The sequence below is a fragment of the Achroia grisella genome, unplaced genomic scaffold (genome assembly GCF_030625045.1).
Source record: "Achroia grisella isolate CSIRO2021 unplaced genomic scaffold, CSIRO_AGI_Agris_v1 utg413, whole genome shotgun sequence".
In the NCBI taxonomy this organism is placed as follows: Eukaryota; Metazoa; Arthropoda; class Insecta; order Lepidoptera; family Pyralidae; genus Achroia; species Achroia grisella.
Window position 1 is genome coordinate 67,728 of NW_026712846.1, and position 23,758 is coordinate 91,485.

Genomic DNA, 23,758 nt, shown 5'->3' on the forward strand with positions numbered 1-23,758 from the left:
ATTAAATGTAAATATTTTCAGATAGCTGTTGGCAACGCGACTGTTATGTTATTATCTGTTGTTTTTTAAAGGAGATCTGTCGGTTTAGCACTCCACTTTATTTCCGATTGTCGCGGGTTCGATTCTGGCACGATACAAAATAATTATGATGACGTATATATTTGTTGGCTTTGATCTAGGTGCTTAGAATGTACATTATGTATGTGTTTATAAAAATAAAAATACTAAATATTTCTATCAAGTTGATTAGTTTTCAAATTACTAGTTTGGGAATATATGGTATTGTGAATATATACCTGGGTTATTATTATTTACCAAAGAATAAATGAAATGAGTACCTTCCCAATACATGTATTTTTTTATTTTTATCATTAATTCCAAACTGAAACATGGTTTAGGTATGTTTATTTATATACAATCAGCTATTTTTAAACAGTAATTAATTGTTGCAAATTAACATATTATAAATACGAAATATTGATTGATCGTTTAATTTCCTTTATCATAATCATTTAGAAATCCCCGATTTCACAAATGCGATAGGATTTTTTACAGTCTTCCTTTTTGTAGGAAAAGACAGCGAGTTGGATGAATATTAGTTATTTTTATACTTTCGTGTTTAATATACATTATTTATTTATATATATTAATAGCTACACCACCCCGGCTTCGCACGGATGTATATGTATTATAAATTATAAACCTTCCTCTTGAATCACTTTATCTATTAAAAAAACCGCTTCAAAATCCGTTGCGTAGTTTTAAAAATTTAAGCATATATAGTGACGGACAGACAGCGACAGCGACTTTATTTTATACTATGTAACTAGCTACTTGCCCCGGCTTCGCGGGTGTACATGTACTATACATATAAACCTTCCTCTTGAATCACTTTATCTATTAAAAAAACCGCTTCAAAATCCGTTGCGTAGTTTTAAAAATTTAAGCATATATAGTGACGGACAGACAGCGACAGCGACAGCGACTTTGTTTTATACTATGTAATGATAGTCTGCTCGTGACCACGGCCAGTGCAACCTAGTCGAAACGTCGAACATCTTTATTTGCCATAAAATTATTACCGGTTAATAATATAAATATTGGATGAATATTGCTATCGAACTTATTCCAACTTACTCTGGATTATTGTTTTTATATATAACAAAGTGTTCGCGTGTTATTATAGAGTTAGTGTACAGCCTTGCATTCGACACGCAACTGCAGTCGATGGATTATTCGTATTATAACTGTTATTTAATATTTGACTCAATAATTGACGGCCTCGATGGTGTAGTGGTGCACACCGCTTCATTTCCGATGGTTGCAGGTTCAATTCCTCACACGGTAGTAATATTTGTATTCATAAGTATGATTGTTTGTATAGGATTGGGTGTTTTATTTATTTATTAAAACATCAATGTTCAAATACACAAATATAGGTGAGTACACTAAACTCCTTAAGACATTTTCTGCCAGTCTACCATAAGGCAAAGAAAAATTTATATTTTCTATGAGTATTGTCTGTATTTACAAAAAAAAATCTTGACCTAATGCTCATGTTATCATCCTCCACTGGTGCCCCGCCAGTGTATACCGTTAGCACAGGCGGGTGCACCAATAAAAAAATAGGATCATTACTCCACACATTTTTTTTTTGTTTTCTCGAAAGACTACATGGGGTTTTTTAAGTAGGGTGTATTAAGGTTTCTCAAGGGTCGGCAAAGCGCACGTGACTCTTCTGGTGTTTCAGGCGTTCATAGGCTACGGTAAACATTTACCATCAGATGGGCCGTATGCTTATTTGCTATCATTGTAAAAGTATATAAAAAAAACATTACTAACTATCCCTTCCCACCAACTACATGCTATATATAATAATAAATATGCTACTACATTATTTATTTATTTATTTAACTTTAATGCACACAATATAATATATAGTATAGTACATTTGGCGGACTTAACACCATGCGGCATTTTCTACCAGTCAACCATAGGTGGTGCAGAGAATAATTGTTGTTATAACACGTATAGGTAGGGTTGCCATCCGTTTGTGTTTCCCTAGATTTGTGCTAGTTTTACGGGCATCCGGCGAACGTCCAGGGTAATGTAATTTTTTTAGCTCTATTAATAAAGTATATTAATAAATTGTGCTTTGTTTTAAGAACAAACAAAAAATCGATGTGATTATTAAAATAGTTTGTAACAAACTGTAATAATTCTGTTTTGCTAGGGATATTTAAAAGGATGATAAAAAATTACTACATTTAATTTTAAGGTCAGGAAAATAAATAAAAAGGTGATTTATAACATTTTTAACTGTTTATTATTACACTGACTATGTTTAAAAATCAATTATCACGTGTCTTGATGTCGCCTGATTTCCAAATTTTAGAGATGGCAACCCTACTTATAGGACACAACCTTATTACAAATTATTGCGTTTTAAATGGACAAGAGTGTGGGCGAATCAAGGATCTAAATTAATGGAGGCCGCAAAGGGCTTGATCCGTATCCGTGAGTCGAAATGTCAGTACAGTTATGAACAAATGTGTGTACAGTTATGAACAAATGTCAGTACAGTTATGAACAAATGTTAGTACAGTTATGAACAAATGTCAGTACAGTTATGAACAAATGTCAGCATAAATATGAGTACTAATGAAAATACTACAATAATTTACAACATGCGTAGAAAGTATTATTGTACCTGCTGTGGCAGCGGTTTCACTCTCGTTAAACTTTAATAAAAAAAAATGTGTTATTCTGATGCATAGTATCTACTGTATATTTGATGGTACTTTACAGTATATTACTGTAAAGTACCATTAAACTCCGTTCTGTAGTTTTTGCATGAAAGAGTAATAAACATCTATACTCCCAAACTTTCACGTTTATAATATTACTAGCTACTCGCCCCGGATTCGCACAGGTGTACATGTATAATATATGTAAAAACCTTCCTCTAGAATCACTCTATCTATTAAATAAAACCGCTTCAAAATTTGCGTAGTTTTAAAGATTTAAGCATACATAGGGACGGACAGCGACAGCGACTTTATTTTATACTAGCTGTTCCCGCTTCTTCGTCCGCGTGGTTTTTAACTTTATTTTTCGAAAATATTTAACATTAAAAGTAGCCTAAGTTACTCCCTATTACATCAGCTACCTGCCAAAAAATGTCCCACCAAATTCGGTCCAGCCATTTCAGAGATTAGCCGGAACAAACAGACCGACAGACAGACAGACAAAAATTGTAAAAAATGTTATTTTGGTGTATGTACCGTATTTATATTCATATGTATGTATATTAATAGTAAAAGACGGTTATTTCAATATAACAAACAGACACCCCAATTTTATTTATATGTATATATTATGTAATGATTAAGATTATAAACGCGAAAGAATGGATTTATACACAAACTTTTGCGTTTATAATATTATTAATATTCATAGACATGTTTAGTTTACTAATTAAATGTTTTGTTTTAACTTACAAATTATTATAATTTGTCATTGTATACCTAATATAAATAAAACATATATTATCTATCTTACATTTTTGAGTTTATCAAAATAATTCCGTTTTTTTTAATTCTTTTTTATTTATTTCTTTTTATAACTTTCTTGTATTGGCGTTTAGGTACATCGGGAATGTACCTAAATGCCAATACAAGAAAGTTATTCGAAAGGTATTCGAAATAACAATATTGTATAACTTTTTTCTTTCTGTTGTAAAATAAAAGAAACAACGATTTGATAAAACAAACAATTTAGTGAAACTGCAACGAAATCAGTTAAGTCGTCCTTGACATTAGCATTTACAAACTCACAGACAAACAGATAAGATTATATATATTTTTGGATTCTATTCTGACGGGCTATACATATATAGTTCAAGAATTTAATTTAATGTGGATTTTAGCAAATATAACCTCGCTAGTCTAGCGGTTACACTACACCGCCTTAATTCCAATGGTCTCTGTTCGATTCGTAGCACGGACAAACATTTGTTTTCTTATGAGTATCTTATGTTTGTCTATGTGTTTTCTATGTATATTGTGTATGTATTTGCTAAAAAAATCTATATATTTGTATCAGTTATTTACTACCCATAATACAAGCTAGCCAAGTTTAACTTTGGACTAGATGGCGCTGTGTGAATAGTCCTGAGATTATTATTATTATTTTTTTCCAAAAATTCTCATCTCCCCTATTGAGGAGAGGAGATGGCAACATACACCCGGCAGAAGCACAGTCGGCCGGGGTTCAGGGCCCCAGGGAGAGAATTATTATTATTATTATACTTTATTTTCTTAGCTTTTGCTAGTTTATATTATTATTCTATGGTACAGGGCCGGTCCTACAAAGCCAGGCAACGTCCGTGACCGTATCCGAATGGTGGCCACTCTATTTTGTATGCGAAATCTGCCATCGACCGTCGCCTGCTCTGTGGCGAAATGCCGGAACTACTTGTGTCATTGTTACCCAATGACTATGTGATGTGATTCATTTAAATTTATTACATATACATTTCTATGCATTACATATATAATTGTAGTCGGGCACTAGTAGAAATTCCAACATAATTCATTGAAGTTTTATTGTTTACTAGCTTTTGCGCGCGGCTTCGCTCGCGTTAACTTATCCTCTTAAGGGTGGAATTCATCAAAATCCTTTCTTAGGGGATGCCTACATCATAGTAGCTTTATGCATGCAAAGTCTCAGCCCGACCGGTTTGAAATTGACAAAGTTTCATACAAACTTTCATCCCCTATATTATCCCCTTGGGGGTAGAATTAATCAAAACCCTTTCTTAGCGGATGCCTACGTCATAACATCTACCTGCATGCCAAATTTCTGCCCGATCCGTCCAGTGGTTTGGGCTGTGCGTTGATAGATCACTATGTCAGTCAGTCACCTTTGAATTATATATTTAGATAGGTTCTTTTTTTAAATACTAAATGTATATAAACACATTGTACATATATACTTATGAGTACCTGGCATCGTATATTTTATTTTGTCTATAGAATTTAAATATAATATATTTTATATACATACATATCGCTGATAAAATGCCAAAGGGCCACATGACGCAAACGGTACATTTTACTGGAGAACTTATCAAAATTATCACAGTGATATTTTTACTTTTTTTACGAATCTATGTGTTAGCTCTAGAATCATCATCTTTTTTTATTATAAAAATTATAACGGAAACGGAAATTATTTTCTTTCCAAAAATTGTATCTAAATAATTTTTGGAAAAAAAATAATTTCCGTTTTTTTTTTGCATTATGGCCCTTTGGCATTTAATCAACGATATGTTCCGTAATCCGAACTTCCTTAGTCTAAGCAGGTTGCATCACCGGCTTGCTTACTGGAGCAAAGGGCGCTTGATATTACTGGCCACAAATAAAAACATGTGGCCACTTAAAATTCGGAGTTAATTTTCGAAAAAGATTCGTAAAAAACAACATATTAGAGACCCATCCCGGCATCACACAAATGTATTATAAATCTTTGAATTTCTCGGCTTGTTTTATACTATAACAAACATGTATTATACATATAAACCTTCCTCTTTAATGACTCTATCTATTGCTGAAAACAGTGGCGACTTTGTTTTAACTATGTAAAAAGGCCAGCTGCAGCCAACAGCATTAAAGTAGTTCGAAAAGAGAAAGAAAGAAATTTATATAATAAAATTAATATTATACATATATAGCTGTGAGATATACCTTAAATATATATTTTATATATTAATTTACTTTTATAGGAAGTTTCCTATTTCATTGGGTAGGTGGTATGTTTATTTGCCAAACAAGTTAAATGAAAAAAATAACAATTAAATTTTTCCCAGGACAATCAGGTCGGTACCTATTATTTACATCATCATTAGTACAATGTAGCTTCTCCATCATATTTGACACTATCTTAATGTAGATCCATAGACAATGTGCTGTTTTGCATATGAATAACAATAACATATCATGTTTTTTATAACACCGATACTGCGCACAAGTTAATTTTAGCCGCAATCAGGCGTTATGTAGGCTTACGATTGTTGTATAATAAAAATAACTACTATATTATCAAATTAGTCGACAAAAAACGGAAAGTCAGTTTATATTACTCAATATTTTTTAAAAGTAAAATATGTATGAACATTTCATACAAAATTAATCACGTGATCGCTCAATTTGTATGAACTGTTCATACATATTTTTATTTTTATCAAATGAAAACTACGGTATTGTCTAATTAGTTCAAACTGAAAGTCCCCAAGAAATAAAATTAGAAACGATCATAAAAACTGCTTGTCAGATCAATTTTGTATGAGAAGTTTTAAATATTTTGTTTAATTTTTATTACTTTCTAGATGAAAGTTTCTAGTTGATATTATGGTAGAATAGTACCTTCTTAAGGCTCAGACAATAATTACGTCACACTTTAAAATTACATTGTGTGACAAGGGGGTGGAACGGGTCATACATAACACCGAATTTAATATGTCCAAGTATAAAAACACAACTTGAAACTATGAATGAAATGTAAAAGTGTATAAATGGAATTCAGACTTCTCTGGTCTGAATTCCATATTTAAAAATTTGCGAGTCCCGTAAATGTGACAAAGCGTGACAATATTGGGGAAATGGTCAAGTATAGTCCCGTAAATGTGACAAACCGTGACAATATGGAAATGGCCCAAATATAGTCCCGTAAATGTGACAAAGCGTGACAATATTGGGGAAATGGTCAAGTATAGTCCCGTAAATGTGACAAACCGTGACAATACTGGAGAAATGGTCAAATATCACCAAATTCATGTGACTTTATTTCTGAATATACTCTTTCACTACTGTAATAAAAATATCTCTTCAAATTGTTTATATTATAATTAGGCCAACAGTATCTAAAACGGTGCCAAATTTCAAATCGACGGGCATCAGTTATTTCTGTACTATAATGCTGTGACAGACTAACAGACGGACATACAAAATTGCACTAAAATGTTTCCATTTTTTACGGTCTCGATTTAGCACACCGCCTTACTTCCGATGGTCGCGGGTTCGATTCCTCGCACGGCATAAACATTTGTATTGATTAGTACATATGTATATTGTTTGTATCAGTCTGGGTATTTTCTATATATATTGTGTATGTATTTAAAAAAAAAGTTCATCTATGTATTTGTATCAGTTGTGTAGTACCCATAAGACCAGCTCTGCATAATTTGGGACATTATGCTGCATACCTTTTTAAATCGGAAATTTAAAATATATGAACGCTTTCCATATGCTTCTAAATATTTATCAAAATTACTAACATATAACAGTAAACACTAAACGTTCAATGCTATGAATGTTTCATTCATTCACAAACTTATAAATGAATGAATGGAAGCTGGAGCACACAAAAACAGCGACGTTAGACATATTATATATATGTATATATCTGTATGCAAATTATTTTGCCTTTTTAAATCCATAATCTAAAATAAATCAACGCATTCCATATACTTTAAATATTTATCGAGACTTGCAACATAAAATAATGCAAACGAACTGAACGTTCGGTGCAATGAATGTTTCATTCATTCACAAACTTAAAGCCTCAAACTTGTGAATGAATGAATGAATGGAAGCTGGAGCACACACAGCGGAGTTAGATATATATGTATATATTGATGTTGCGTCTGGCGCCGGCTTTATATACAGTTATATCACCTCACATCTCACCTTGACTCGACACTGACATACTTTTTAATCCGCCGCAATTACTTTCGATTTAGTTTGGCATTTAATAACATAGTATCAACATAGTACTATATTACACCTTGCGAGTTTATACACGTGATTTTGTTTTTATAGATGTCATTTTTTTTATTTCATTCAGGCTACATGGCCATGGTAGATTCGACATATCATAAGTCTGTAATCTAATATATATAATTCAAAGGTGACTGACGTAGTGATCTATCAACGCACAGCCCAAACCACTGGACGGATCGGGCTAAAATTTGGCATGCAGGTAGATATTATGATCTAGGCATCCGCTAAGAAAATATTTTAATTAATTTTACCCCCAAGGGGATAAAGTAGGGGATGAAAGTTTGTAAATTTTAAACCTGACGGGCTTGCATGCATAAAGCTACTATGATGTAGGCATCTCCTAAGAAAGGTTTTTGATAAATTCCACCCCTAAGGGGTTAATTAACGCCAGCGAAGCCGCGGGCAAAAGCTAGTAGACATATATGAATAAAGATATTTTGATATGATTTTTAATGGTTGTATATTAAATATGTTTTTACCAAAAACATATGAATATATATGTCAGTTGTTTAGTACTCATAACAAAATCGTTACTAGATACATACATACCTACATACATATCGGTCAAAATCATAACCCTCCTTTTGCCTTCGCGGTAGACGAGTGAAAAATGTGGAGCTGTCATGTGTCACCTCTATAAAATATTGTTGCGCTGGTATAAAATATTATCATAAGACGCAACACTGAGGGAAAATATTAGAGAATTACAAGTAGGTCCTTATGCAAATTATTTCGGGCTCTTTAATTACTGTTTGATGCTGGAGATAAAAAAAAATGTAATTATGCCAAAGGAATACATGAATACATAAGAACCTGTCTTCAGTGGTAACGAAATTAGTAGGGAAATACTAATTTTCTCAAAGTAGAACTTTTTTTATTATTTGTAAGTAAATAAAATTTATTATTTACTTGCTATTCGCCGCGGCTTTACTTGTGTGTGTGTATGTGATTTTTTTTTAATTTTCCTTAATAAATGCTTTCGATTGAAAATATATCTTGTACCAAATATGTGTTACTTTCTAGGAAAAAATTTTAAATGCTGAGCTGAAGACCTTCATTTTCAGATGCTTAGACTATTAGTTAAAATATACAAATTACGGTGTATCAATTTATTATAGCGGAAATGTGTTTACCTGCTGGCTTCATTATTTTATTATTATTACATCGTAAATCATTGTATTGTCATATAATTTACTTATATACGTTCTTACGTACAATTTCAGCTAAGTGACATGGAACTGGTTCTAACTTAACTTGTAAAATGTGTTTACAGACATTGAACCGGCATCGTATAGAGTACAAGACTTACGATATGGACGAAGTCAGTTTATTTTTATTTGGAGCTAGCAACCAACCCAGTGGTTGATCGTTACTTCTCAGGTTATTTAATACACATAATAATATTTCTTTTGTAGAATTTAACTTTCAATATATTTCATTTATGATATAGCTTACCTTGTTTTAAACCACTTGAACATTCAACATTGGAAGGTTGTTAAAAATTGCTAATAAAATAAATATTGTGTGAATATTCGTAATGACGACTCCATGACACAGACACAAAGGTCCCATAATAAATCACGGCCGTTGAAAGGCCTGTCACCTGCTAAAAGTTGCGGAACGACCAAATAATGGGATAAAGGTACTTACACACTCCACTGTAGCGTAAATAATTTACTTAATAATTTTATTAGCAATCAATTTTAATTATAATGAATATGAGATTTTTGTTGTCGTCAAATTTAAGTTTTTATTGGTATCTAGTGTATAAAAACTTTAACCAAAATATTATAAACGCGAAAGTTTGTGAATGTAAAGATCGATTTAACTTTAATTTGTATTTAATAATACATAGACTATAAATTTCACACGAGTAAAACCGCGGGTATAGCTAGTAAAATATGTTTTAACTAACTGTTACCTTCTTATATCTCATAAATAATAAATGGATATATGCTTATGTCAATACTCGTGATAAAGTCTAACTTAACTTAAAATTTCATCAAGATCCGTTCAAACGATAACTCGCGAAAAGGTAACAAACAGACAAACGTCTGCATTTATAATGTTAACATGTATTCTTAAATGTACACAAGAGCTAATATGATTCTAATATTAATATTATAAACCCGAAAGTTTGTAAGTATGAATGTTTGTTACTCTTTCACGCAGAAACTACTGAACGAATTTTTATGAAACTTTACAGTAATATAGCTTATGCATGAGAATTACACATAGGCTATATTTTATATTGAAATTTAACGCGGATGAACCCTGGTCACAGCTAGTACTTATAATATATAATAATTTTAATATAATATGTGTATGTTTGTGTCTTAAGATCTTGGTCTATGATTCGCAAGTCATAGTCATAAGGTCAATGTCATATTAGATGACCTTTGTAACTCTCCAAATGATAGTCTCATTTTCGGTAATTGAAGGTAATTGCTTTCGTTTTGTTTCGTCAATGTTTAATGTCTAATATTGAGACATGACTTAGAAGAGCTCGCAATCGAGTTGCGATACCTTATCGGAAACGATTTCAAGGTTAAGCTAACTATCGAGCCATTTGGATGGATTTATAATAATAATATCTCAGAATACACAGCCCGTCTAGGACGAAGCTAAGCTGAGCTTGTGTTATGGGTACTAGTGAACTGATATAAATACATTAATTATATTTTTTTTCTAAATATATATGTGACTGGAGCCGGAACACAATGACTTTTTTTATTAATAAATATAATTGTATATAGATATAAAATACAGATTATATATATATAGGTGTTTAAGTATTTTATTATAATAAATACTACATATATTGTTGCCATCCATGTTTGTGAGGAGAAATAAATATATTATATTATAAATCATACAAATCCCAAAAGGACTCATATAAAATAATCAAAGTGACATATAAAAAATGATATCAAAATAATACAATATTTATAAAAATAAAGATGGACAAGCTGCCAGCAACAATATACATAGAAAACACCAAAACCGATACAAACAATTCTAATGAATACAAATGTTTCTACCGTTCGAGGAATCGAACCCGCGACCATCGGAAGTAACGTGCTAAACCGGTAGAGGCCGTCATATATGTATATAAAGAGATTAATCTACATATCACCTTGTCATATCATCTTACATAACATCTTAAAATGTCAATGGAATAAATACAATAACTAAGATAAACTAGATATATGAGAATACTGCAGTGTTTCTTTATTTACTAAACTAGCTACCCACCCCGGCTTCGCACGGATGTACATGTATCGCTGTCGCTGCCTGGCCGTCCCTATGAATGCTTAAATCTTTAAAACTACGCAACTGATTTTGAAGCGGTTTTTTTAATATATATACTAATTCGAGAAGTTTATATGTATAATACATGGCGAAGATAGGGCGAGTAGGTAGTAATACATATAAACCTTCCTCTTGAATCGCTCTATCTATTAAAAAAAACCGCTTCAAATCCGTTGCGTAGTTTTAAAGATTTAAGCATACATAGGGACAGACAGCGACAGCGACTTTATTTTATACTATGTAATAATGATTATATTATTAAACACTATAGTTATTTATTTTTTTCATGGATGTTAATGGAATGGTGCGCTAACGGTTTACGCTGGCGGGGCACTAGTGGAGGATGGTAAGATGAGCATGAGGTCAGGTCAGTTGGTCTATTGTGACTTTACCAGGAATTAATCACGATGGTTTCCAGGAGTGTGGAGGTACCTGACTTGGTATATTACTAGTGATGTAGTAATTATTTCACATTACTGACGATCCCTTTATCCCACTATAGTTATGTTAAATATACCACTTGAATCTGGGCTTATATGTGGCGGGAGACAGTTCATTCTCAACTCTATATTATAAGTTATATAGTAGAAAATGACAGAAAAAAATGAACTATACAACAAGACAATAATACAAGAACTTATTAGTAATAAAAAAAAATGTAGAATACACTTGAGTTTATGTAATATATCTTTTATATATAGACAATGATCAGTTACATTTTTATTACAAGTATAGACAAGACAAGTTCACTGTGTTTGATTTTAATAAAATAAACATAACTTGTTCCCTATTTCAAATTTTATCCATACAATATCGTAATGATCAAATCTTAAATTATAACTTTTTTACTATTTATAAGTAAATCCTCCTACATCGTCTTTGTTCTATCTTCAATTGATAAAAATAGCCCGATCAAAATATTTGGATAACTAAAATAGGTTGACATTTACTGTTCTTTTAAGAAGTAGGTACAGAGGAAAAAACTTTAATTCTTACTCACATAATACTAAGTGGGTACACATTTAAAATAATATATTATTATACGTTATCAAATGCTTATAAAAATAAAGAATATTTGTTTAAGGAGTTGTTTAATGTTTTATTTATAGACGAAACATTAAACGTATAAGAATAAATAAAATAATCTAAAAATACTTTTTATGTAGCTACTCTACAGGATGGCTGCGTAGCTGCGTAGAAGGCTACGCGCACTACGCACGTAGACGGGACCCCTCTACGCCCACGCGCGACTCCTCGTAGACGCTTCTACGACGCGTCTTGCGTAGTTTATTTTTTTTCACACTCATGCGGACTCAGACCGCACCAAACAAGTATCTGCCGCTAACTAAAACTCTACTTAATATTATTCCTAGTTCATATTTATCAGACCTGTTTACTTGCTACAAATAAACTAATCTTGAAATTATTATAACGTGTCTATCATTATTAAATATTTCACATATATTGCAATTTATTCCTAAAAGGTAAGAAATGTACAATTATGAGTAGTGTAATGCGTATTTATGGACAAGTACGTTTAATCAACCGGCGAGGTGTCATGTCATTAGCGAAAGGGACAGACATATAACCGGCGGTGAGTGTGACAAGGACGACAGGTGTAGCAACAAGTCGCGTCGAGGAGCGCGGGGTACGGTCCGCGTTATCGTACGTGACGTCAAGACCCTTTCACTGTCCGAATGGCGTTGAAGTCGCGACTTCAGTCCGCGCGGCTCGGTCACAACGTGAGCACGTCTCGCGTTTAGTGTTCCTAAAATACACCGACTCACGCGTCACTCGCATATATAAATTTACTGGACTATTCAAGTTTCGTCAGGAAATTAGACACCCAAACGGCCGTCTCGGTCCTTAGTGTGACTCCTGCGAACTTCGGCTGCTGTTACTCTCCAGTTCACGATGGGAGTCATAAAAGTGACCCCGGACACCGCGTCCCTCATCTCCGCCTGTGATATGCTCGACGACATGAAGGTAAGCGAATCCGTAACATAATCATGTGATGTCAAAACCGGCCACAGGAATGGCGCGCGTCCAAACGGAGCAGTTCCGTATTAGTGAAAAAATTTCACGCTTAATTTAGAGTGCGTAGGCGTCGTATTATACCCCGGTTGCTATGTGGGGATTGTCGTAATTTTAAATTAACATGCGCTTTTCCGCGGTGGCATTTACAACTGTGCGTTATGCAGATTGTTTTCTACCCACGCAGAAAACTATTAAGTACACTCGGTTAGTAGAAACGAGTCCTAATAACTTCTCTAGCAGTCAAATCTTGTATATAGTTCGCCGCAGCATTTGATTCAGTTCAATCCTAAAACGAACTATTCCCAATGTTCTTTTTTAAATTTTATAAAATTAAAAATTAAATAAAAACTATGTAATTTAATGATTTCAGTATCTATTCGAACTGTTTAAGATTTTCGGCAATCTATCTACACCACTCGAGTACCTATTGTTGACAAATGTTATCTGTTGTGTTATATATTTTTTTCTTTATTTAAGTATAATAAAATCAGTAAAAATAATACATCTAAGAATACAGTAACATATTATTTAGCGTTACACAGACAATAAGTCTTTATAAAGATGTATTATTTGTGCTTAAGATGTACGAATACAGTTCCTTTGCATTTCCTATTGGATCATTTGTTTAAAAAAAAGTTGTAAGATTGTCTATGAATTATATCGCTTATTTCACCTACAGGAAGGCTTTGCGATGTAGTTTGTTGTTGTCGTTGTCTGTTAACGGAAGCTGTCTCCTTATCTGCTGACCAGAATGATTGCAACATTAAATATTCACTACGTGAGAATACTCAAGTTTACTTTAAAAAAGTCTTCGATAATTAGTCTTCGATCGACCTAATCTTATGACCAATTTATTGGCTTTATCTGAAATTTTATCTATTACATTTCATTGGAAGTTTCTGGAAATTATTGTTTATGTTACATATATTAATACCGTCACAAGTTCAATTCCCACGTAAAAATGATTCACGGTAATAAATTATTACGTATACCTACCGTGGAGATTCATATGAGCCGTTGGACTGACGCAAACTCGTTACAATTGTTTTGAATTTAGAAGCATTCGTATGACGCTACGGGTATTGCAGTGACGGAAAACAATTCGTGCCGTGTGAAATGGTCTTTAATATTAATTCGAAATTCAAAAACAGTAATCCCCCTATAACACGATATATTGGTTGCGCGTTATAGGAAAACGTGTTGTAGGTGTATTCCCATATACGCGTTATTACGCCCCTTTATAACGCGATTTAAATTAAATTTTCTATTTTTTTTTTATTTATTATTCATGTTTAAATAATATATGTTAAAAACTATATTATGAACGATATATATACGTTTTATTAAAATCAAACTAAACTAAGAACATTTTAAAGAAAAATGTTTTAATTTATGTGATTAAACTTAAAAAAAAATAGAAATATAATGTGGGAAATCCTCGCATTATATGGGAGAATGCCGGTGTTATAGGGGGATTGAAATTGCGTAATATGGGAATGCGTTATAAGAGTGCCGTGTTATAGGAGGATCTATTTGCCAGTGAAATTACTAGGTACGGAGGCATATGATATAGATAATAAAGTTCTTTTAGAAACCCATTTTTTTTCTTATACAATATATTTTCTTATACTTCACCATATGTAAAATTAAGGTAATATTTGTGATTGGCTTTCAAAAATACAATTTAAAACATATTCTACAACTAATTATAGCTGTAATAAATAAATAAAGATCGTTCATTAATTACAGAGAATAAATAAATAATTGTTTGGTAGTATTCCGATTGATATAAAAAAACTATATAATTCAAAGTAAACCTTACCACAATACAGAAAACCGAAAACTAGTTTTGTTCCCGCTAATTTCAGAAACTGCTTAACCAATGTTACGAACAAACACATAGACAAAGAGACAAAACTTCTAATAATCATAGTATCGGGTTCAATTTGATTGTTAACGCTTTTTAAATCACCAATAATAGTTTCCATATATCTTTATATAGTTACATTTTTATACATAACAACATAATAACGGCCTTGGTGGTGTAGCGGTTTAAAACACCGCTTTACTTCCGATGGTCGCGGGTTCGATACCTGACACGGCACAAATAGTATTCAAGAGTATGATTGTTTGTATCGGTCTGGGTATTACCTATGTAAGTATGTATTTACAAAAAAAATATCTATCCAGTATTTGTATCAGTTGTCTAGTACCCATAACACGAGCTCTGCTTACCATGGGACTAGATGGCGCTGTGTTTATTGTCCAGGGTTATTCATTTATTTATATATCTTTCATATAGATAGTAATCAGTTACACTTTTATTATATGCATAACAACATGCATTTCCGAACCGATACAACCTTCATATTCCTTTTTAATAATGCTAACGCATGCTCGTTTGTCCCCTGTGTTATAAAAAGAAAAAAAATATAATAATGCTAACGCACTCAAGAAAATTATATCCACATGAGATATGTGGAAAAATGAATACTATGATTATTCAAATTATTAAACTACATATAGTCTTGTTATATGTTTAAAATGTTCTTTAAAATAGACTGTTGTTTGAACAAATGATTTGTAGTACATGGTAACAATATAATACGTAGCTTGAAGAATTCACAGCGCGCAAATGGCGCTGAGGCGCGTACACGCAACCTTTTCGCTTCGCTACGCGGCGCACGCGCATCGTACGTGCCCGACGTTGCACTTTAGATTCCATCTATTTCTTTAAGTACAATGTATATATATATATATATATATTTAAATAGCTACCCACCCCGGCTTCGCAAGGGTGTACATATATTATACATATAAACATTCCTCTAGAATCACTCTATCTATTAAAGAAAATCGCTTCAAAATCCGTTGCGTAGTTTTAAAGATTTAAACATACAAGCATAGGGACGGCGACTTTGTTTTATACTATGTAATGATGATAATAATGTCTCAGGCAATTCACACAGCGCCATCTAGTCCTAAGTTATAAGCAGAGCTTCTGTTATGGGTACTAGACAACTGATATAATTATATGAATTAATTTTATTTTAAATAAATGCATATTATACATAGAATACATCTAGACCGATACAAACAATCATATTCATGAATACAAATGTTTGTATTGTGAGAGCATTCGAGGAATCGCCCGGCGCTGCTTCTCCCACACATGTTTCCATCAGGAGAGTCCCAACACAAATGTAAAAAACATTTGAATTCAAATTCAAAAATCATTTATTCATGTAGGACATTTTAGCCGCTTATGAGCGTAAAATTTTTTATATTATATTTTTTTTCCTACCGTCCAGTTCGGTGTTTAGATCCAATGAGAAGAACTGGCAAGAAACTCAATTGAAACAGTAACATAGTAAAGTGTTTCACAATGACGTATTTAATTCAGACATATAGCCTACCAAATACAATATAATATAATATACATGTATTAAAATACGATACGAAAAGTGGGCAAAAATCTTTACATATAAAAATTACGTATCACGTTGTTTGTCCGCGATGGACTTCTAAACTAAAACCGATTGCAAATTTGATTTGCACATTGTGTGCAATTTGATCCAACTTAAAAGATAAGATAGCTTACATCGCAAGTTATAGTCGCAATATTATTTTATTCAAGAACCTTAGCAACAGCAACGCGACGCAGGGTTTGTTATTGAATAAAGAATTTATCTATCTATATAGTGTTTTATATAAAAAGAATGTCTTATTCTATTATTATTACTACTTTATCCTATATATAATTGTGCCAAATTTATTGTATAATATATTTCGTTATCGTAATTACTTAGATTATTGTTTAATGAAATGTCAGAAATCAATTAAATACTAGATAAAAGGTTAATAAAAGCATATATATTTACATGTATAAGTTTCAATATAAATATGTTATTTGAGTGTTACTTATAGCATAATATTTTAGAATTCTACATGACAAACAAATATATTATCTTATAGCAATTACTCACATAATAAATATAGATTTTAATGTTTGCAAAAGAATAATCAATATGGCGCAACTTACAAAAATAATACAGACAATTGTGTTAGTGCTTCTATTTATGTGACTCAAATAATAATAATATCCTATAATTCACATAGCGCCATCTAGTCCCACGCTAAGCACAGCTTATGTTATGAGTACTACTTATATACATTTTATTTGTAAATACATACATAATATACATAGAAAACAATCAGATCAATACGTACATACTCATGAATACAAATGTTTGTACCGTGCAAGGAATCGAACCTGCGACCGTCGGATGTGAGGCGGTGTACTAAACTGCCAGACCACCGAGGCCGGCTATTTCAAAGTGACGGTATTTGGGTAGAAAGTGGCAACCATTGTCCATATACATGAACAAAATAATATACGTCATTTTACTTGCATATACATCTCATGCGGTCCCATTCCAGAGAATTAAAGTATGACACTTTAATCCTCCGTACCCTGTAATTTCTCTGTAATAATCCATCACTAAATTACAGTACACGAAACAACCCTCTACAATAATAGGTGACAACTTTGTACAAATTAGTACACGTATATTAACAAACATATTGAAAACGCGTCCGCAGAATGCAAATGTTTGTTCAAAGATTGAACACATGCTGAAATATTAAATAGAGCTGGCATATCTGACGCCGGTTTTAGAGAAATTCCGTTTATGACCTTGATTATTATCTCCGATAGACGTTATCACTTGCGGGTGCCGAGATTACAAAATGGGTGACTAGTTAGGCAGAGGTGACATTAATGTTTTAGAGTTCTACTTGTACGAACTTGTATATCTCCGAAACCAATTATGGTCTGTACTAGCTGTGGTAAAAAATAGCCTACATTATTCTGATGCCTAAGCTATATTACAGTTAAAGTTTCATCAAAATCCGTTCAGTAAGATTTTGCGTGTAAGAGTAACAAACATCCATACTTACAAACTTTCGCATTTATAATATTATTAAGATTAAGATACCTATACCTTACATATACCTACCTTAATACCTAAATACCTTAACGAACTAAGATGCTAACATATAAAATAATAGTTAAAATAATTACAAAAAAAAATATACATGTAGTGTGACAATGAAAGAGTACTACAATAAATATGTCATCATTTGACGTAAAATAAAAATTTCACATTTCTATACTATAAATAGGAAAGTATATATATATGTTTGACTGTTTATTGACTTTCCATCATAGACGTTTGAAGAGATTTTAATGAATATTAACGTAAAAATACATATTACAACGAGGACGCATACATTCTGTATTTTGTCGAAAAAACAGACAAAGTCGTTGCTAACAACTGGTTGTCAATATGAAAACAATAGCAGGCAGTTATTCATATTATCATTTACATTCTGTCATTGACTTTCATTGCGTCAATTCCATTCACACATTCGATCAATTCATTTTATTTTTGCGTCAATTCCATTCATTACTCGATGAATTCATTTTATTTTTGCGTTAATTCCATTCACATATTCGATCAATTCATTTTATTTTTGCGTTAATTCCATTCACATATTCGATCAATTCATTTTATTTTTGCGTCAATTCCATTCACATATTCGATCAATTCATTTTATTTTTTCGTCAATTTCATTCACATATTCGATTAATTCATTTTATTTTTGCGTTAATTCCATTCACATATTCGATCAATTCATTTTATTTTTGCGTCAATTCCATTCACATATTCGATTAATTCATTTTATTTTTGCGTTAATTCCATTCACATATTCGATCAATTCATTTTATTTTTGCGTCAATTCCATTCGTTATTCGGTCGATTCGTTTTATTTTTGCGTCAATTCCATTCATTATTCGATCGATTCATTTTATGCATAACTATAGGACATACGTAAAATACAAGCGTAAACATATTAAGCACTTAAAATTAGCTTTTTTATTGGTACAAACTGTTGCAGCCACCTGTGCTGACGGTAGATGCTGGCGGGCAATATGATGAATGATGGAACATAAAGTCTAGTCAGCTATCCTCTAGCAGTTAATAGGTTGAATATTTACATGAATGAATACAAAGGAGACCGCGTGGTGGTCGACCTAATATTATGCATTATTAACGGTAGCTAGCCCATTACTAGCAATCGCCTCATAGGATTTATTTTAGTTTGGAAATTGAATATTTAAAGTTAGTATACATTTTCAGTGTTTATTTCTACGTTTTGTTGAAAATAGAATGTTCTAGAAATCTAGAATCGTAAAAATCTTTCGTAAATACGAAAATGTAAAATAATTATCTATAAGTACCTATACATTATTACGATAAAGGTAAAAGTCAAATCACGATAAGGGAATAACATAATATTAACATATTATTGATAAAACATATATCAATTCATCCAGTAGATAGTACATAATAGTTCATAGTACATAAATCTGTATGAATATTCATATAAATATAGGCAAATTTGCAAGCAACAAGTTTACACACCATACAACAATAAAATCTTTCAGATTTGTTATTTATGTTTTATTGTGTCTTTTTAGTTGTCAGAACACAACATACAGATACATATAGAACATCTAACATCCACCTCTTAGTGCACGCGTAACCTCCACAGGTTCTCGAATCACTATGCAATCGCCAAAATGAATGACACGGGTTAATAAAATTTCATGTATGCACATTTATTATACTCTCGGAACGGCCAAACCTCTCCAAGTATATATTGTGATATTCACATTTCGATATTTTTATTTAACAAACAAACTACTGAATATATTTCAATGAACGTCTATAGAACTAAAACTATAGTCTTTGAAATAAAAAAAAATCCATTGTTAATGACGTAGGTAGTTTAGAATTTAAAAAATATAATCAAATCAAATCACATAAAATTTATTTGTCATCAACATAGGTTGTAATTGTAGAATATAATGTCTCATTATATTTTGCCTCAAAATAAAAGCATGCAACATTTTTAAACTATTTAAAATTTACAAGTACCTAAAGAATCTACGCTACAATTTAAATTTATTACTAGTATTTACATAACCTAATTGTACAACTAAGAACCTAAAATTAAAAAGCTTAAAAAAAAATTTTTTATTGGAATTGATAAAAAAACAGTCGAACCAACCTCAAAAAAATATTTTTTTAAAGTCGGTTATACAAATGTTAAAGTGGCTGTTAGCAATGCTGCGCTGTCGTGCGCGGTGCATCCTTGGTATTAACAAGTGTAGCATTTTCTACATATACCCAACATTACGGATGCGCTTGCGCATCTGTCTGTGCAACTCACGACCAGTTTCGTAACGCTCAATGTCGACCACGCGGCCTCGACTACAACACTTTAAATTTGATTCTACTTTTAATTAATACTTAATAGAGACGTCATACTCGTAGGTCAATACCCCGGGTTAAGACAGAGGGGGTTGGTAGTAAGGGGCACTATTTTTTTTAATGCGTGATAATGAAATGTTGCACGACGTGGGCACCAGTGAAGGATGATAGGTTGAGAAGTTAGGTTACTTAGCCCAACGTCTCTATTTTTTTCAGTGGATGCCAATGGTATAATGCACCCGTTTGCACTAACGGTTTACTCAGACAGGGTACCAGTGGAGTATGGTATGATGAACATGAGGTCAGGTCAGTTAGACAAATTCCCAAGAATTTATTACGATGGTTTTCCAGGGGAACCGCGTAGAGACATGGTACATTGCTAGCAACAAGATCATCAATATACATTACTAACAAAATTATTAATAATTATTATTATTCTATGTATAATATGTATGTTTTTATGAAAAAAAAAAATCTATATATTTGTATTAGTTATCCAGTACCAATAACACAAGCTTTAGCTAGCTTAACTTGGGAGTAGATGGCGCTGTGTGAATTGTGCTGAGATTATTATTATTAAATTATAACACTGTTTCCGACTAACTTTTGCACTCGACATCGTTCGCATAACCATGATTAATAGAGATATAATATCTCATATTCTTATCCATGCCATCTATTTCCCCCTGTTACATTTCTGCATCCCTCCTTTCACACTTAACCTGACGACCTGACACTTACCACTACATTACCACCTTCAGCAGTACTTGAGCATACAAACTATCGCAATTATAATATTAATTAATACTTTATTGACACAATTACAAATATTCACTGGATAACTGTTAATATATTCATAGAGAATCAAGTAAACAAAAGAATATGCGTCTGATAAGAATATTTTATTAACAATAGGTACGTAATAATAACTGATAACGCTGATAATGTTTCATAACGAGAAAATAAATAAGCGATAGCGGCATAATAATATATTTCTGTTAATATAAATAGGAATAATTATTTCATTAACGTACTCGATTGCATTAAATATGGATTCGATACTATTAATTAGAGGCTACGTAGTTTGCGTGGTAGCAGAATTAGGTTACATGCAGACGATTTTTTAAAGTCTATCTCTGGTTTATATACTCGAGTAAAATTTTAAATTAAACCATTATGTGACCAGTTTTGGCGCAATATATAAAAGTAAGTCCGCAAATAGGTAAATAATAATATTCAGATAGTATTTTTTATATAAGTTGAGGGGAGAGAGATGAAAAAATTAGAAGTGTTGAAAAACGCCTTCTTTCTATATAACTCGATAACGGTAAGAAATATGAAAAAATGTTTTAAATAAAAGTTGTAGAGAATAAAAATCTGCACAAAACAGGTCCTTTTCATTTTTCCATTATCTGCTGTTTTTTGGCCACAAAAACATGTAATAAGAAGTAACTTAGGCTACTTTTATTTTAGATTTTTTTTTATTTTAGAAAAAAAAATATAATAATTAATTTCACGCAGACGAAGTCGCGGGAACAGCTCGTGTAAAATTAAACTACAACTGTTTACTACTAAACAAGCTGAGTTTCTTTACACGAATTGTATTGTAATTATAGCATTTTATATGTATAACTCAATTGAGTTGATACACCTCTCGCTCTGAGCATATAATATTAAAAATTTCTTTTTTATTGTAGACAAGCTGAGTCTCTTTACAAGAATTATACAGGTCGAAAACACCTTGTACCCCAAACCACTCAATAAAAAAAAATCGCAAAGCTAATAGTTGTGAATTACATTCATATGTTTTATAACAATAAAATATGTATTAGTACAACAAAATTGATGACAATAGCGTCGAGACCATTACCGGAAATGAAGACATTGTTACAGTGGATAGCCTACAAACCACCGGACACGATGCCTAATTCGATCAGCTGTTCAACTAGTTCAATGTGAAGGCCAAGGTGAAACTGCTTTCACTGATACCTACGTCAGATATATCAAATCTTCATATACTCGTATAAAAATTTCGTGTCACGTTGTTTGTCCGCGATGGAATCCTAGACTACTGAAGTTTTATTTATATGCGCAGTAGGTCTGAGAATAGGTTATTATCTATATTTTATACCTCTAAGATATAAGGGTGCCCACTCATAAAAAAATGACTTATTGTTTATTTATTTTTTTAAATTCGGCATTAAAATTACGTGTAACCCTAAATTTTCACCCTTCTAACATAAACAAATTCACCACAACGAGTTCTATAAGAGCTACAAAAGTAGCGTATAATCGGCTCCAGGATCAGGATATCTATCTATATACTAAAATTCATTATCACCGATTCAGCGCTTAAGTCGTGAAAGGGATACGAACATACTCTCGCATTTATCTTCAGGATTATCTATCTATATACAAAAATTCATTATCACCGATTCAGCGTTTAAGTCGTGAAAGCGAAACAAACATACTCTGGCATTTATTATATTAGATATGATTAAGTTATTTTAAAGTTATTAATATACAAATATTTTATCTGTAATCACCTATATCTCTGATAGCTGTCTCGTTATATTATATTACTATCGATTACCTTTGTCTATAATAGAAAGAAAGGTAATAAAAACTATGTATAATATACCAATTGATAAATTTAATAACTTATTATATAAATTGATAGCCACGGCTCGGTATCTCAAACGGTAGTTATTGTCAATATATATAAAGCACAATTGCTGTCTGTTAGTGTAACATAGCAGGAGTTGGCTTTCAGCAGCTCCATATGATGGCGGGTTAGGATTGCCATCTGTACTCGCTGAAGCTGTAAAGGCCAGCTGCAGCTGATATTGAAATAGTTCGATAAAAAGTTACTTTAACTAAAACTCAAAAATGGCGTGATAGATTTAGAATAGGTTTTTATTTACATTTTTCGCTATATAGAAATGGTTTAGTAAAAGAGAAATATGGAAATATCGTAAATATCTGCTGAAAAACAAAAATCTATATTTTGCACACAAAATGTCTAAAAATGTAATTCTGAATAATATTTATTTAAAAAATCAATACGCAAGTGTCTTTCTTCTAGTGATGAGTCTGCGTTCCGAATTAGTGGTAGAATAAAAAATGACTATTCAAAAGTTTTATTAAGTTTATTTGGATAATAATTATTTCTATCCCTGTAATGTTGTGTAGGAATAGTTACTTTGAATTACTTTTAGTTCTAGATGT

The 23,758-nt window shown here is 32.0% G+C and overlaps 1 protein-coding gene across 1 annotated transcript in view; it reads left to right on the top strand.

Moving 5' to 3' along the window:
- The first annotated feature begins 12,886 nt into the window (after positions 1 to 12,886).
- LOC131844750 (terminal nucleotidyltransferase 5C) overlaps positions 12,887 to 23,758 on the top strand; it is a 36,034-nt gene continuing 25,162 nt past the window's right edge. Inside the window, exon 1 of the mRNA XM_059193710.1 lies at positions 12,887 to 13,139. Within this exon, the coding sequence (XP_059049693.1) occupies positions 13,068 to 13,139 (72 nt within the window). The 5' untranslated portion in view covers positions 12,887 to 13,067. The remainder of the gene's footprint in view (positions 13,140 to 23,758) is intronic.